Genomic DNA, 12,047 nt, shown 5'->3' with positions numbered 1-12,047 from the left:
ACTATTTGCATCAATGAGACAGAGCTGAAAATGCACCAAGAATTACACAATTAATAACTTCTGATTCTGCAGAAGCCCATGCCATAAAGAATATTTCATGATAACACAGCAGAGAGTTGTGTTATAGCTGTTTTAGAAGTAGAATTTCAAATTATGGCAATCACTCCTTAGTGACCCAAATATTTTGTTACCAGTGACATGATGAAAGACCTGCAAAACTGTAATTTTTCAGTGAAATTACACAAGGTGAAGGGAACAAAACTGATACATGTAAACTGATCTTAGACCATCACACAGCAGGGACTTGAAGCAAAAATAAAGTATTAAGAAGGAAATTTTCACTGATATATTTGCATGTTTAATGTGAAAAATTAAACCTCAGAATACAAAAGGCTGCTAATTTAGTGTTTCATGTTAATTACATGCATTTATGTGCTCCAAGCAGCATGACAGGGACCTTTACCTCGTGTGGCTCACCCTCCTCAATAACTGTCTCCTCAATGTAGTACTTCGAAAGAAAAGAGAAAAAACATCGTTGTTAGGCCAGATCAGCAAATTGTAGCTTCTGTGAAGCTGTTTTAAAACATATTTCTGGAGAAACAGGATTTTAGTTCACAGGTGATAATGGAGTCATTTGGTAACTCTGAATATCTGTTCACATTTTGCACTAAGGATTGGATTTTTATTCCATACATTCCCCATCTATTAATCACCTGAATAATCAATGAAAGATTATCTAATTTTACCCACAAGTGGGAAGACACTGATGACCACACTAAAAGAATCAGCATTTAAACCCCAGGATTTTCCTGGTTTTTATTTGGTGACACTCATGACTGTTGTCCTCAGGGTTGCTCCTACAAGGACACCAATAATTTCCAGCTGCCGGTTAAACTTTATTGCTGATCACTGAACCTGCTGATTTTTAACCCATTTCACTCCCAATTATCCAACCACATCTCATAAATTTGGGGACAAAACCACAACGGGAGGTTTCCCTAAAGCAGACCAGGTACACAACCTTCACTGGTCACCCCTTGTCCACAACAGCTGTGAACTCATTATAAAAATTAATGAGGTTCATCAGCCATAGATTGCTCTTGACAACTCAGTGTTCACTTCTCCACACGACCTTCATGACTTTCATGTGTTTAAAAATAGCTTCTCAAAGGACTTGTTCCACAGCCTTCCCAAAGACCCAAGTGAGGTTGACCAGCCTGTGGCTCCCTGGATCTTCCTTCTTGCCTTTCTTGAAGTCCAAATCCAGCTGAACATTGCCCATGGATGTAGGAATGGAGTTTGTAATGTTTTAAATCTTCAAGTTTTTCCCAAGTTGTCTGCTCCTGCTTCCACCTTCAGTATATTTCTTTTTTGTGTCATTTTTCTTAGTCAGGGTCTCTGTATTCCTCCACTCCATCCTCCTGCTGTTTGATTTCTGCACTTCGGGCTGAGCTGTGTGCTCAGGAAAATTCAAGCTGAAGGATCACCCAGCTAACCTGGGTTCCTTTGCTGTTTCCCATGGGATTTGCCCCAACCAGCCCCAATTCTGCTCTTCCAAAGTCTCAGATAATTCCATTTATTTTGCTCACTGCTCCCTGGATCTTCAGCTCCATTGCCCCATGGTAAGTGCAGCCCTCGATCTTTGAATTTTCCATCAGTTCTGCCTTGTTTGTGAGCACCACGTCCAGCGGAGCATCTTTTCCAGGGTTGGGAAAGGATGTGGAGCCCCAGGAGCGGCTGAGGGAGCTCGGAAAGGGGCTCAGCCTGGAGAAAAGAAGGCTCAGGGGGAGCCTTCTGGCTCTGCACAGACAGCAAGTGCAGCCAGATCAGCCTTTTCTCCCAGGGAATAACCGACAGGACAATGAAAAACAGCCTCAGGTTGTGCCAGGGGAGGTTTTTGTGGGATTTCGGGGAAAATTTATTCCCCGTCCGCCATTTCCCGCCCGCGGCCGCGCGGTGGCGCCGTCCCGCGGAAATGGCGGCCGCGCTGAGGGGACCGCCGGGGCCTCGGCCTCCCGCGCCTGCCCCGCTCAGAAATGACGATAAAAAACACTTTTAAAGACATTGCTGCGGGAACAGCACCTTCTGTCTGCGGGATGTGCTTCACCTGCACAAAAAAAATGGGAAAATGCGGGGTTTATGTTGGAAAATCTCCTCCGAGTTTGGTAATTGCTTGGGGTCACTACTGCGGGAATGGAAAACCCTTTGAAACCTATAAAATTTCTCGTTGAAATTTAAGCCTCTTTCTGAGAGCTCTTCCTCAAAGTTAGTTCAAGTGACCGAGCTGTTCTTCCCATGCTGTGGCATATTGGGCTGCTGTGAGGTGATTTCCATGCTGGACCCACCTTCAACACCACCTTCCACAAAACCTTCCTCAAACTTTCTACAAATCCTTCCTCAAACTTTCTACAAATCCTTCCTCAAACTTTCTACAAGTCCTTCCTCAAACTTTCTACAAAACCGTCCTCAAACGTTCTACAAAACCGTCCTCAAACTTTCTACAAAATCTTCCACAAAACTCTTTGCAAAATCTTCCACAAAATTTCCCACAAACTTTCTACAAAACCTTCCACAAAACCTTCCACAAACCCCCCTGCAAAATCTTCCACAAACTTTATATAAAACCTTCCACAAAACCTCAAGTAACTTGGCAGCAAATGCTTGTATCAGTCACTGTGGATTTTTGCACATCCCAAGACAGCTACAACATCCAGTAATGGCTCATAATTCCAGAGAAAGATTAAAAAATAATCTTAAAATCCTTGGCGATGCCTCATCTGCTCAATATTCAATGATCTGTCCTCCTTCAGAAGATGAATTTCTGATAGAACCTATAGGTTTAAAATTTTGGATTGATACAGGGATTAAGAAAATTCTGGAAAGGCTTAAAATTCTACCAGATGCTGTTGTTGTTCCTCTTTTATTTAGCATCTCACCATGAGTATCCCAAGGGAAGCTACTAAAGCAGTGTGTCTCAGCCCAAGGGATGTGGTTACAGCAAGGTGGTCATTGAAAATTAAAAACAAAGGATGAAATGGGGCTGTGTGAAAAGAAAGTCAAAAATACCGTAACTCCTGCTGGAATAAATAAACAATGAGAGCAAATAAATATCCATTACAGAGAACACACAATGCACAGGAAACAAAGTCAATTACCAGTAACATGGGAATAAGAAATTTAATGAATGGTTGGTGTTGTGGTAGCTGGGTAGTAAAATGTCTTTAAAATCGACTTTATGAGTGCTGACACCTATTTTGCAGAATGCATTTAACTGCTCTGACCAGCAAATCATTTGGCTTTACTTCATTCATTATTTGAAGTACATAAAGCCAGCAGTGTCCTCACACCACCTGAAATCAACAGTCCGCTGAACAAAGCGTGGTGGCAATGGGTTGTAGGATGTTTACATTTATACTCTTGTTCTTTTCCTCAAACATTGAGTGACTTTTTACAAGACTTTGTGTATTTCATAACACAGAATTTAGTTCCAGAGTAATAGCAATGCAAGGAGTAAGACCACGCTGTTAATTTTGTATACTTTCAATAACAAAGTCCTTGTTCCGGTGGCTCCAGCTGTAGGTTGCCCAGCTCCTGGGGAATTTTTTTATTCAGTTTCCTGAGATTAAATAATTCAGCATCCACCTGTGAGTTTAAATACTGGCAAATTAATCCATGATGCACTTCCATGGACAAAGAATCGTGGAATCACAGAATGCCCTGGGTTGGAAGGGACCTTAAAGATCCTCTATTCCACCCTCTGCCATGGCAGGGACACCTCCCACTATCCCAGGCTGCTCCAGCCTGGCCTTGGACATTTCCAGGGATCCATGGGCAGCCTTGTGCCACGTCCTCCCCACCTTCACAGGGAAGGATTTCTTCCTGATACCGAATTTAAATCTACCCTCTGTCAGTTTAAAGTCCTCCCCCCTTGTGCTGTCACTTAAACCTGGCTCCATCTCTGTAATGTCTCAGGCTAAATTGGTTTGTGGTCCCCTGGTGGCACAAAGCTGCTGCATTTCTGCACAGGCAGGGCTAGAAAGGGGCTTCCAAAGTCATCTTCTCCAGCATGGATTGGGTGACAGAGGGCAAGCCAGGAGGGAAAAGAACTGGCCCAGGGCATCTATAATTACACGGAGAGTAATCAGAAAACCTCGCACTGTGAGTGTGGGATGGTTCCAGTCCTTATTTAAACTGAGGAACTATGACAGGAACCAGGAGACTTTGCTCCACTGAGAGCAACTGTTGTTGTTGTTGTTTTACTTATGAAATCATTTAATAGATATCTAATCATCCCTAATCTTCAGAGAGCAAACAGCAGCCTCTGCTCCTGAGCAGCATCTCAGTAAGGTGATTAATGTATTCAGTCACAAAGCAGGAAACAAACATTTCCACTCTCACATTTTCCTCTTACCTCCACAACTTCCTCATATTCTTCTTCCTCCATTCTGAGGGTTTGCTTCTGTCTTTCCTCAACTCTGGTCACACAGCAGGTGAAAATGTGAATAAACAGTATTAGCCCATGACTGAAAGTACCATGAGAAGGTACAAGTCAAGCTCATGAAACACTTGGGGTCGTGGTTAGTAACTAGCCAGACCCTAAATAAAGTTGGGACCGGGCATTACTTGGACTGTTTTGGAAAACCATTGGATTAAGTTTCAAACATACTGATGTAAATGACAATTTTGGACAAATACCTCATTCCAGTTATAACATCAACACTGGAACCAATGAAAATAAAATAAAAGAGATAAATAAAATAAAAGAGAAAATAAGAAAGAGATCTCTTGAAACATGATGTGATATTTTCATTACAATTGAGTTATTTGAAGCATTTTTTTTCCTTTGTGACTATTCTATGCTATTCCATTATATCATTCAAGCTCACATTTGAATGGGAGATTTATATTCTAGTATATTCATTCATAAGTAAGAACATAATGTAGAAAAAGATTGTAAATATTTTTTTAAGTGACCTTAGGTTAATGAGGCAATTTCTGTCTTCCCAGCATCAGCCTACAGAGATGCTCTGGGGTTGTTTTTTTAATCTCTTGTGGGTTTTTTCTCTCTCTTCCTTCAGACCTGGAAAAGATGAAAATCCATAGAGTTGGCTGAAGTACAAAGCACAGATTAGTGTCAGAACCTTTGAACGAATTAATTAACACACTGATTTTGCTGTGAGGCAAAGCTACAATTTTCCACCAGAGTCTGCAGCCCTGTTTCTAATGTTGGGAGGGGATGAGGCTTTGGAACAGCTGCTCCTGAGTCCAGGGATATTTGCCGTGTAAGCTAATCCTGCCAACTGATGGGGTGGTTGGGTTGAGCTGGCTAAACTGCAATTCCTTCTGAGGCAAGGGAAGTCAAGTCATGCAGGTTAAATATAGGAACACAGAATACTGGCCCTTTTTAGTCCCAGTGGGCTGAGAAAAATGGCCAAAAATTGAATTGGAATAAGCGTGTTGTTAACTATTAAAATAAATGAAGAATGACTCAAATAATGAGTAACGAGTCACATGGAACAGTAGGCCGAGGTGTATGAATAAACTCAAGAAGTGGGGTTTGCATATAAACACAGTCTCTTCAACCTGTCACTGTTACAACACTTCAGCCACACTTCCAAACCCCATTCCAGGTCTTTTCCTCCTCCTCCGATCCGCAGCCAATTACTCAGACAGAAAACCTGACTTCCATGGGCAAAGCACAAGTATTCCCAAAAAACTACAGAATGGGGAAACAGCTCAAGATCCTCTTCTAAGGAAAAGAAGTGCATTTAAAATGTTCTTACCAGTGACATCCAGTAAATATCCTTTGGAGCAAAGGCTCTCCAGTCTTCCCTCCTGAGCAGCACTGGGCGAGAGCGAGGGGTTCAGTGGCTCCCGGTGACGCCTGTGGCCCACACAGCCAATCTGGTTCCAGCCTGCTCGAGTTTCATCCCTAAATATACTCGGTGACCCCGAGGGAGGCCACCTGTTCTCAGCAGCATCAGAAAGGGAGCTGGGCACCTCCGTGCTCCTCAGGAAACCCAAAACACAGCAGAGCTTGACTGGAGCTCACCAGGGCTCGGTGAGGTGGAGCCCCAGAAAAACCCAAGGGAGTGCTCCCATGGAAAAATGTAATTATCAGAGTGGTTAATAACACTGAATTTCAATTGATGGAGGCAATTTCATTCCTATAATGTGCCTGAATAAACACCATCCAAATTAAAGAACCTCTGAACTTCAGGAGTCCACACTGCAAACTAAGTTTTAGTATAAACATCTTTAATTTCAGCCCATAAGTACACCTGAAGTGCTTTTTCACCTTGATGCAAATCATGCGACAATATTTTTATCGCTTAAGAAATTTTATCGCTTAAGGAACGTGTGAAAAGCACCTGTTTGCAAGGAAGGAACCCAACAAAGAGCCAACATCCCTGGTGAAGGAAGTCCAAGCAGAGTTGATAAACAGATTAAGTGACAGGGGAGCAACCCTGGTATTTTGGAAGGTCAGGAATGCCGTGATGTATGGAGCAGAATCAGGGTGATGATAACAGACGTGACTTCCTAGGGGATCACTCAACTGACAAATAGAGTTGACTTTGGTTCTTCAAGGAGGTGCATTCAAAAGCCAATATCAACAATGGTCCCTTTCCATGTGCTAGATCACATAATTCAGTAAATGACTGTCAGGAGCCCCTGAGAGACATCTTTTTCCTTAACTCTTTCCAGAAGTTCATATTTATATCCAGATGAAATATCATATCTCATTCACTACTGCCAAGTATTTTAGACTCTGCCCAGAGCTGCAGACCCCTCCCTGTCTCCTCTGGCCACGCCATTTTCAATTACTCTGCATTTTGCTTCACTAGGCAATCCTTCCCCTTTTCATCTGATTTCTGTTCGTTTAAGTTTCTTAACGTCTTTTGAAATTGTCCAGGAATTACCACAGCGTGTTGGTGGAGTCTCTGGAGAGGAACATCAGCATAACCTGCTGCTCTCTGATCCTGATCCTCTGTGTGTGCATTCCAGAAATAACTCACAGGCCCCTTTTCCTCCCCAGTGCTGCTTCTCACTAGGTTGGATGCAAAATGTGACATCTTCATTATCAACATATTCATTATCAATGGAGTGAAGGGCCAGCTTTCCTTACCGAACATGTAATTCATTATTGTCATTCCAGCTCAATCCTGGGAGTTCCTGCAAAAAATTTCTCCCTCAGTGATACTCTGCAAGCCCTGTGCTACTGGAACATCACCTTCAGACCATTTTACACTGCTGATATCTTGTTTAAAGACACCAAACAAGGCTAAAATTACATGCAGGATGCCAGCAGCACTTTTTCTGCCACTGAAATGCAGCTGTCTTTAGTGTGAAATGTGGCAGATCTTCAGCAGCACAGCTCAGGCTGGAAAAAAAGCATGGAATAACCCATGGGGGTTACAGAAGGGGGCTAGGAATGAAAACATTAGTGGTGAAATGAAAAGTTAGGCTGAACATAAGGTTTTGTTCTGGCATCAGAGCATGAAGAGGGGGAGGAGGGTGCTCTGGGGTCACCTGAGAAAATATTTCAATTCCTGCATTTTGCTGCTTTGCTCCTTCAGCTCCAAATCTCAAGGAACAGCTCTGACAAAACTTTTGCCATGGCGTGGGCAAGGAGAATCCCAGGATCACTGAGACTGGAGAAGTCCTCCCAGCCCATGGAGTCCCAGCTGTGCCCAATGCCCACCTTGTCCCCAGCCCAGAGCACTGAGTGCCACCTCCAGGAATTCCTTGGACACCTCCAGGGATGGGGATTCCAAACCTCCCTGTTCCAAACATGTATAAGGTAAAGGGAATACTAATGGTTAATATTCCTTTTTTCTTTTAAATTGGTTTGTTGTGCAAATTTATGTCTGACTCTGATTTCTGATGGAATATTCACAAAACCATAGAATCATTAAGGGTGGAAAAGACCTCCAAGATCATCAAATCTAGCTTTTAACTTCGTTGTGAGAATATGAACTTGACTTTCTGGGGGACAAATGTTTCAAAAGCATTAACTGTGCCCTAGGTGGAGCCTGGCAGCTCTGCCCCAGGTTAACACCCCAGGCCAGATTTATCCACAGCACATAAATGAGCACGTGCTCAGCAATTCTGAGCTAAAGACAGAATGCTGTAAAACTACTGGGGCACAAAAAGATGCTGGTTTGCATTTCAATCACAAAGATTTAAAGCAAAAAAATATTTTATTGTGCTTAACGTATTTAAATATTGAGTTCAATCAGTCCTGCTTATCCAACAGGAGTCTCTCAGGGTATGATGGATAAATGTCCTGACATCCCAGGTGCTATATTTAACCTCCTGACATACCCAATAGAGCACCTGGCCTTAACAAGCATTGTATCATTGCAAAAGGACATTTAAATACATATTTGTGCCACTGTCTCTATTTTTAACCCACCACTAGTGAGTTCTTTCTCATTCTTTTCACCATTCCCCATTCTGCCCCAGCACCTTTTGGTTTCATGTATGGAAATACCGCAGAGAGCATTTTTACCAAAGATTAGGAAGGGCTTGGTTGGACAAATGCAGAGGATTGTCTTCAAATTAAATATACATCTATTTGTCTGACCCCTCCATTTTTACAGCTGGCCAATTTTTTTTCTTCTGGATGAAACCAGGCTGGGAGCACAGACCTTGCCAGGGATCTGGTCTTGGCTTACAAAAAAAAAGGATTTTTAGGAATTTTTTTAGGAAAGGATACATGCTCTAACAAGAATTCTACTTTTACTTCAGTGCTGCTCATCCTCTTTCTCAAAATATTAATAGAAAGGATTAGATCATAACAAGTAATATTCTTGGGGGCAGTGAATCAAAGTGAGCAGATCACCTCCAGTGATCTTCAGGTTTATTTTTTGATGCTGACAGGCTGATATGGGGTGAGCAGCAGCACAAGGTAGTGGCTGTGTGGTGTGTAAACACTTATTGTGCTGCTGTGACTCCAGAAGACTTGGAGGAATAAAGAAAAGAGGAGGAATAAAGAAATATTGATATGGAACTAAAATTCATTTTATGCTTCCCAAGTTCCAGAGAAGGAACTATGGCCTCACTGATCAAATTGTTTGAGTAGAGGCCCAAACTTTTCAGTATGGAAAGTGTCCCAGCAGAGTATTTCAAAGACTGAATCAAAAGATGATTCAAAGTGGGGAAAAATACAAACAAACCCAAACTGAAAAGAAGAACAAGGTGCCAAATATTGGTCAACTTTTTTTGTTATAAGATTTGGTAAAGCAAAGAGAAACCATATGAACAAAGTCACCTCCAGCTGGTTGTAGAAACTTAAAAATTAGGTTAATATTTAAACTCCCCAGCACTGAGGAATAAAATCAGAGTGTAAAAGATCCTGTAAATCAACACAAGATATTCACTGGGGCCATTGGCACGAGGAGAGTTCTCCTCACATGACAGCATCTGTCACAGCCTCCCCTGTTCTTTACTTAGGGCCTTTGAGAATCCTAAAAGAAAATATTTATCCACAAGATGATGTCAAACAGCCTAATTTATCTCCCCTGCTAATGTTCCCAAGACAGCCACAGGGTCTTAGACACAGATGCTCATCAGAAAGAAGATACAGCAAAAGCAAATGTCCTCAAGAATTCAAAGCCAGCTCTGACTGGGAGCTGGTGAGGGAAGCTGAGATACAGCACCCTACTCAACATATTCAGGTTCTGGAATATTAGTATCAGTTACTATAAATTAGGAAAGGAAGGTGAGGTTCTTCTCGACTCTTTTCTTCTTCCTGCTATTTATAAGACAAATAAACTTTTATATTTTTAGGACAGAGGTACAAACATGAGCTGTAAATGCCAATGAAAAGCCCTGATTGGCAGCCAGAGTTCCAGTTCTTACCCTGCCTCCCACACTTGTCCCTTTGGACAAGCCTCTGCCTCACTACTCTGCAATAAAATAACCCAGCTCTTTTATCCTTTAAAGACAACCTTTTCCACTATTAGCACCATTTTTCAAATCATTACAGTGAGAGATGTTGCTGTATGAGCAGATTGATCTGTTTGGGATTGTCCCGTCCATGGGAGTGTCCAGACTGGGTTGGATGGGGCTGGGAGCAGCCTGGTTTACTGCACCTGCTGCACTGATGGTGCTTTCCCCTTCCCAGGGTGGGTTATTCCTCAGGAAATACAATTCCTCCTTGGAATATTCCACCCTGGAAGAAATTCCTTCTTGGTGCTCCCCCTCAGGTGCCAACACACAACCCCAGATGTGCCATGAGGACACGTTCCAGATTTCTCACAGAGTGCCAGCCTCAAATTTCACCTCAGTTTCTCAAACCTACTGATTTCCAAATCCTGCATCCCTCCCCTGGTTCCTCACTGAACTCCTTGCAGTGAATTTGGAGCAGAGTTGTTGGTTCTGTATTTATGGAGAAACAATAACCCGGGCCAGGTTCATTTCTATCCCAGAGAACAGTCAGATCCTTTCATAAATCTTCACATTTCTACCAAAGCTCAGCAGCAGGAAGGTTTCACGTGGGGTTGTGCAGCCCTGCCAACTTCCCACATCACCCCAACAGCCACCAACAAAGGGATGGATTAACACAGCTACAACACAGAGCCATTCCCTGCTGTAAATCCTCTGGGATGGAGGGACAGGGCTGAACAGTTCCTTGGAAACTGTGAGCAGAGCATCACCTTCATTCTGCAGTCACCTCTGCTGCTTTTCCAGCCTGATACTGTTGAAGATGTTTGTGCCCTGAGTGAGGGAAGAAATCCAATATTTACTCCCCAGGTCTCCATAGCTTTTTCCACCAAGGACATGCTTTCATTCCAAAAGGGAACAAACTCTGAATACAAAGGGGTGATTGAGGTAAAATTGTGATTGAGTCCTTTTCGCCTTTTTTCTCCTTGGGCAAAAGAAGGAAAAGTGTGTAAAGAAGAAGGAAAACTATCCCTCTTCCCCATTCCAAGGGTTTTCCAATTAGTGCAGGGTTCATTTGTGGAGTTTCCAGTGAAATGGCCTCATGATCCTCCCTTCCTCCAGACCCCTCTCCTGCCAAGCCCCTCTGACTCCCCCACACTGCAGAGTGGTTCCCACAGTCTGTGGAAAATCAGATGTGCAATTCATGGGCTGTGACAAGAATTGTCTAAAGATCACAGAAGCTGCTGCAAAAGAAGATCAAGACTTAGCTCAAAGCTCAATGAATCTAGTCAAGAAATCCCAGAATAACCAAATCTTCCCACTGATAGACAATGAATGCACCTTCAGTCTCCTCACTCTGGAGGATGCAGAACCAGAGCTCACGTGCCCGACATCACAGCCTTTAGAAAACTGCAAGCTGCATCTCAGACTTCTTTTTAAAATACTCTCACTCTGCTGATTTAAAAGGAACATATTTATATGAAAAGTTCAAACACCTCTGACTGTAAAATGAGGGGGAGAGGCAATGTGCTTCACATTCCTGACTGGCATTGCTGGGGTGGTGTCTCATACCCTGAAATACAACCTGCAGTAGTCCATAAAAATTAAGACTACTTGCTGGCTGTGGCCAGGAATACTCTGCAGCAGCAGCAGTTCCCAGGGGCAGAATGCTCTGTGAAAGGTCACTAACACAGCACTGAGGTCACCAGCACAACAGCCACCAGGAGTAATTCTTCTCTGCACTATTATTAACAGCACTGAGCGGCCACGAGGAATCTGCTGGGCTCCCACTGCTCTGCAGACAATAAAACAGAAAATAAAACTGCCTTACTGCACCAATAAAGGGACATTTAATCACAATAAGGAATGATAACATCACAAATCACCTCTCCTCGCTCACTTGGCTCTCCTAGGGGACATCTCCTGAGTGGGGTAACCTGCAGGAGCTCCTGAGACAGCAGGAACTTGTGCAAACTGAACTGACCCCACTGAGCCACCAGTGCCATGGATGGGGATCTTACCTGGATAACTCACACCAGGGACAGCTGGAGCCGGGCTGGATGGGGATCTTACCTGGATAACTCACACCAGGGACAGCTGGAGCCAGGCTAAGTGAGGATCTTACCTGGATAACTCACACCAGGGACAGCTGGAGCCAG

At 43.2% G+C, this 12,047-nt stretch overlaps 1 protein-coding gene across 19 annotated transcripts in view; it reads right to left on the bottom strand.

The window, feature by feature from the left end:
• NEB (nebulin) overlaps nucleotides 1-5,921 on the bottom strand; it is a 99,884-nt gene extending 93,963 nt beyond the window's left edge. For all 19 annotated transcript variants that reach the window (XM_058839226.1, XM_058839208.1, XM_058839207.1 and 16 more), the window contains exons 1-4: nucleotides 5,784-5,921; nucleotides 4,975-5,080; nucleotides 4,412-4,475; nucleotides 464-508 (exon numbers count right to left, since the gene is read on the bottom strand). In XM_058839226.1, coding sequence (XP_058695209.1) covers nucleotides 464-508; nucleotides 4,412-4,444 — 78 coding nt within the window. In that variant the 5' untranslated portion in view covers nucleotides 4,445-4,475; nucleotides 4,975-5,080; nucleotides 5,784-5,921. The remainder of the gene's footprint in view (nucleotides 1-463; nucleotides 509-4,411; nucleotides 4,476-4,974; nucleotides 5,081-5,783) is intronic.
• Nucleotides 5,922-12,047: the final 6,126 nt, after the last annotated feature.

Source organism: Poecile atricapillus, chromosome 5 (assembly GCF_030490865.1).
Source record: "Poecile atricapillus isolate bPoeAtr1 chromosome 5, bPoeAtr1.hap1, whole genome shotgun sequence".
In the NCBI taxonomy this organism is placed as follows: domain Eukaryota; kingdom Metazoa; phylum Chordata; class Aves; order Passeriformes; family Paridae; genus Poecile; species Poecile atricapillus.
The sequence above is the reverse complement of the archived record's forward strand: the minus strand, read 5'-3'. Positions and strand labels throughout refer to the sequence as shown.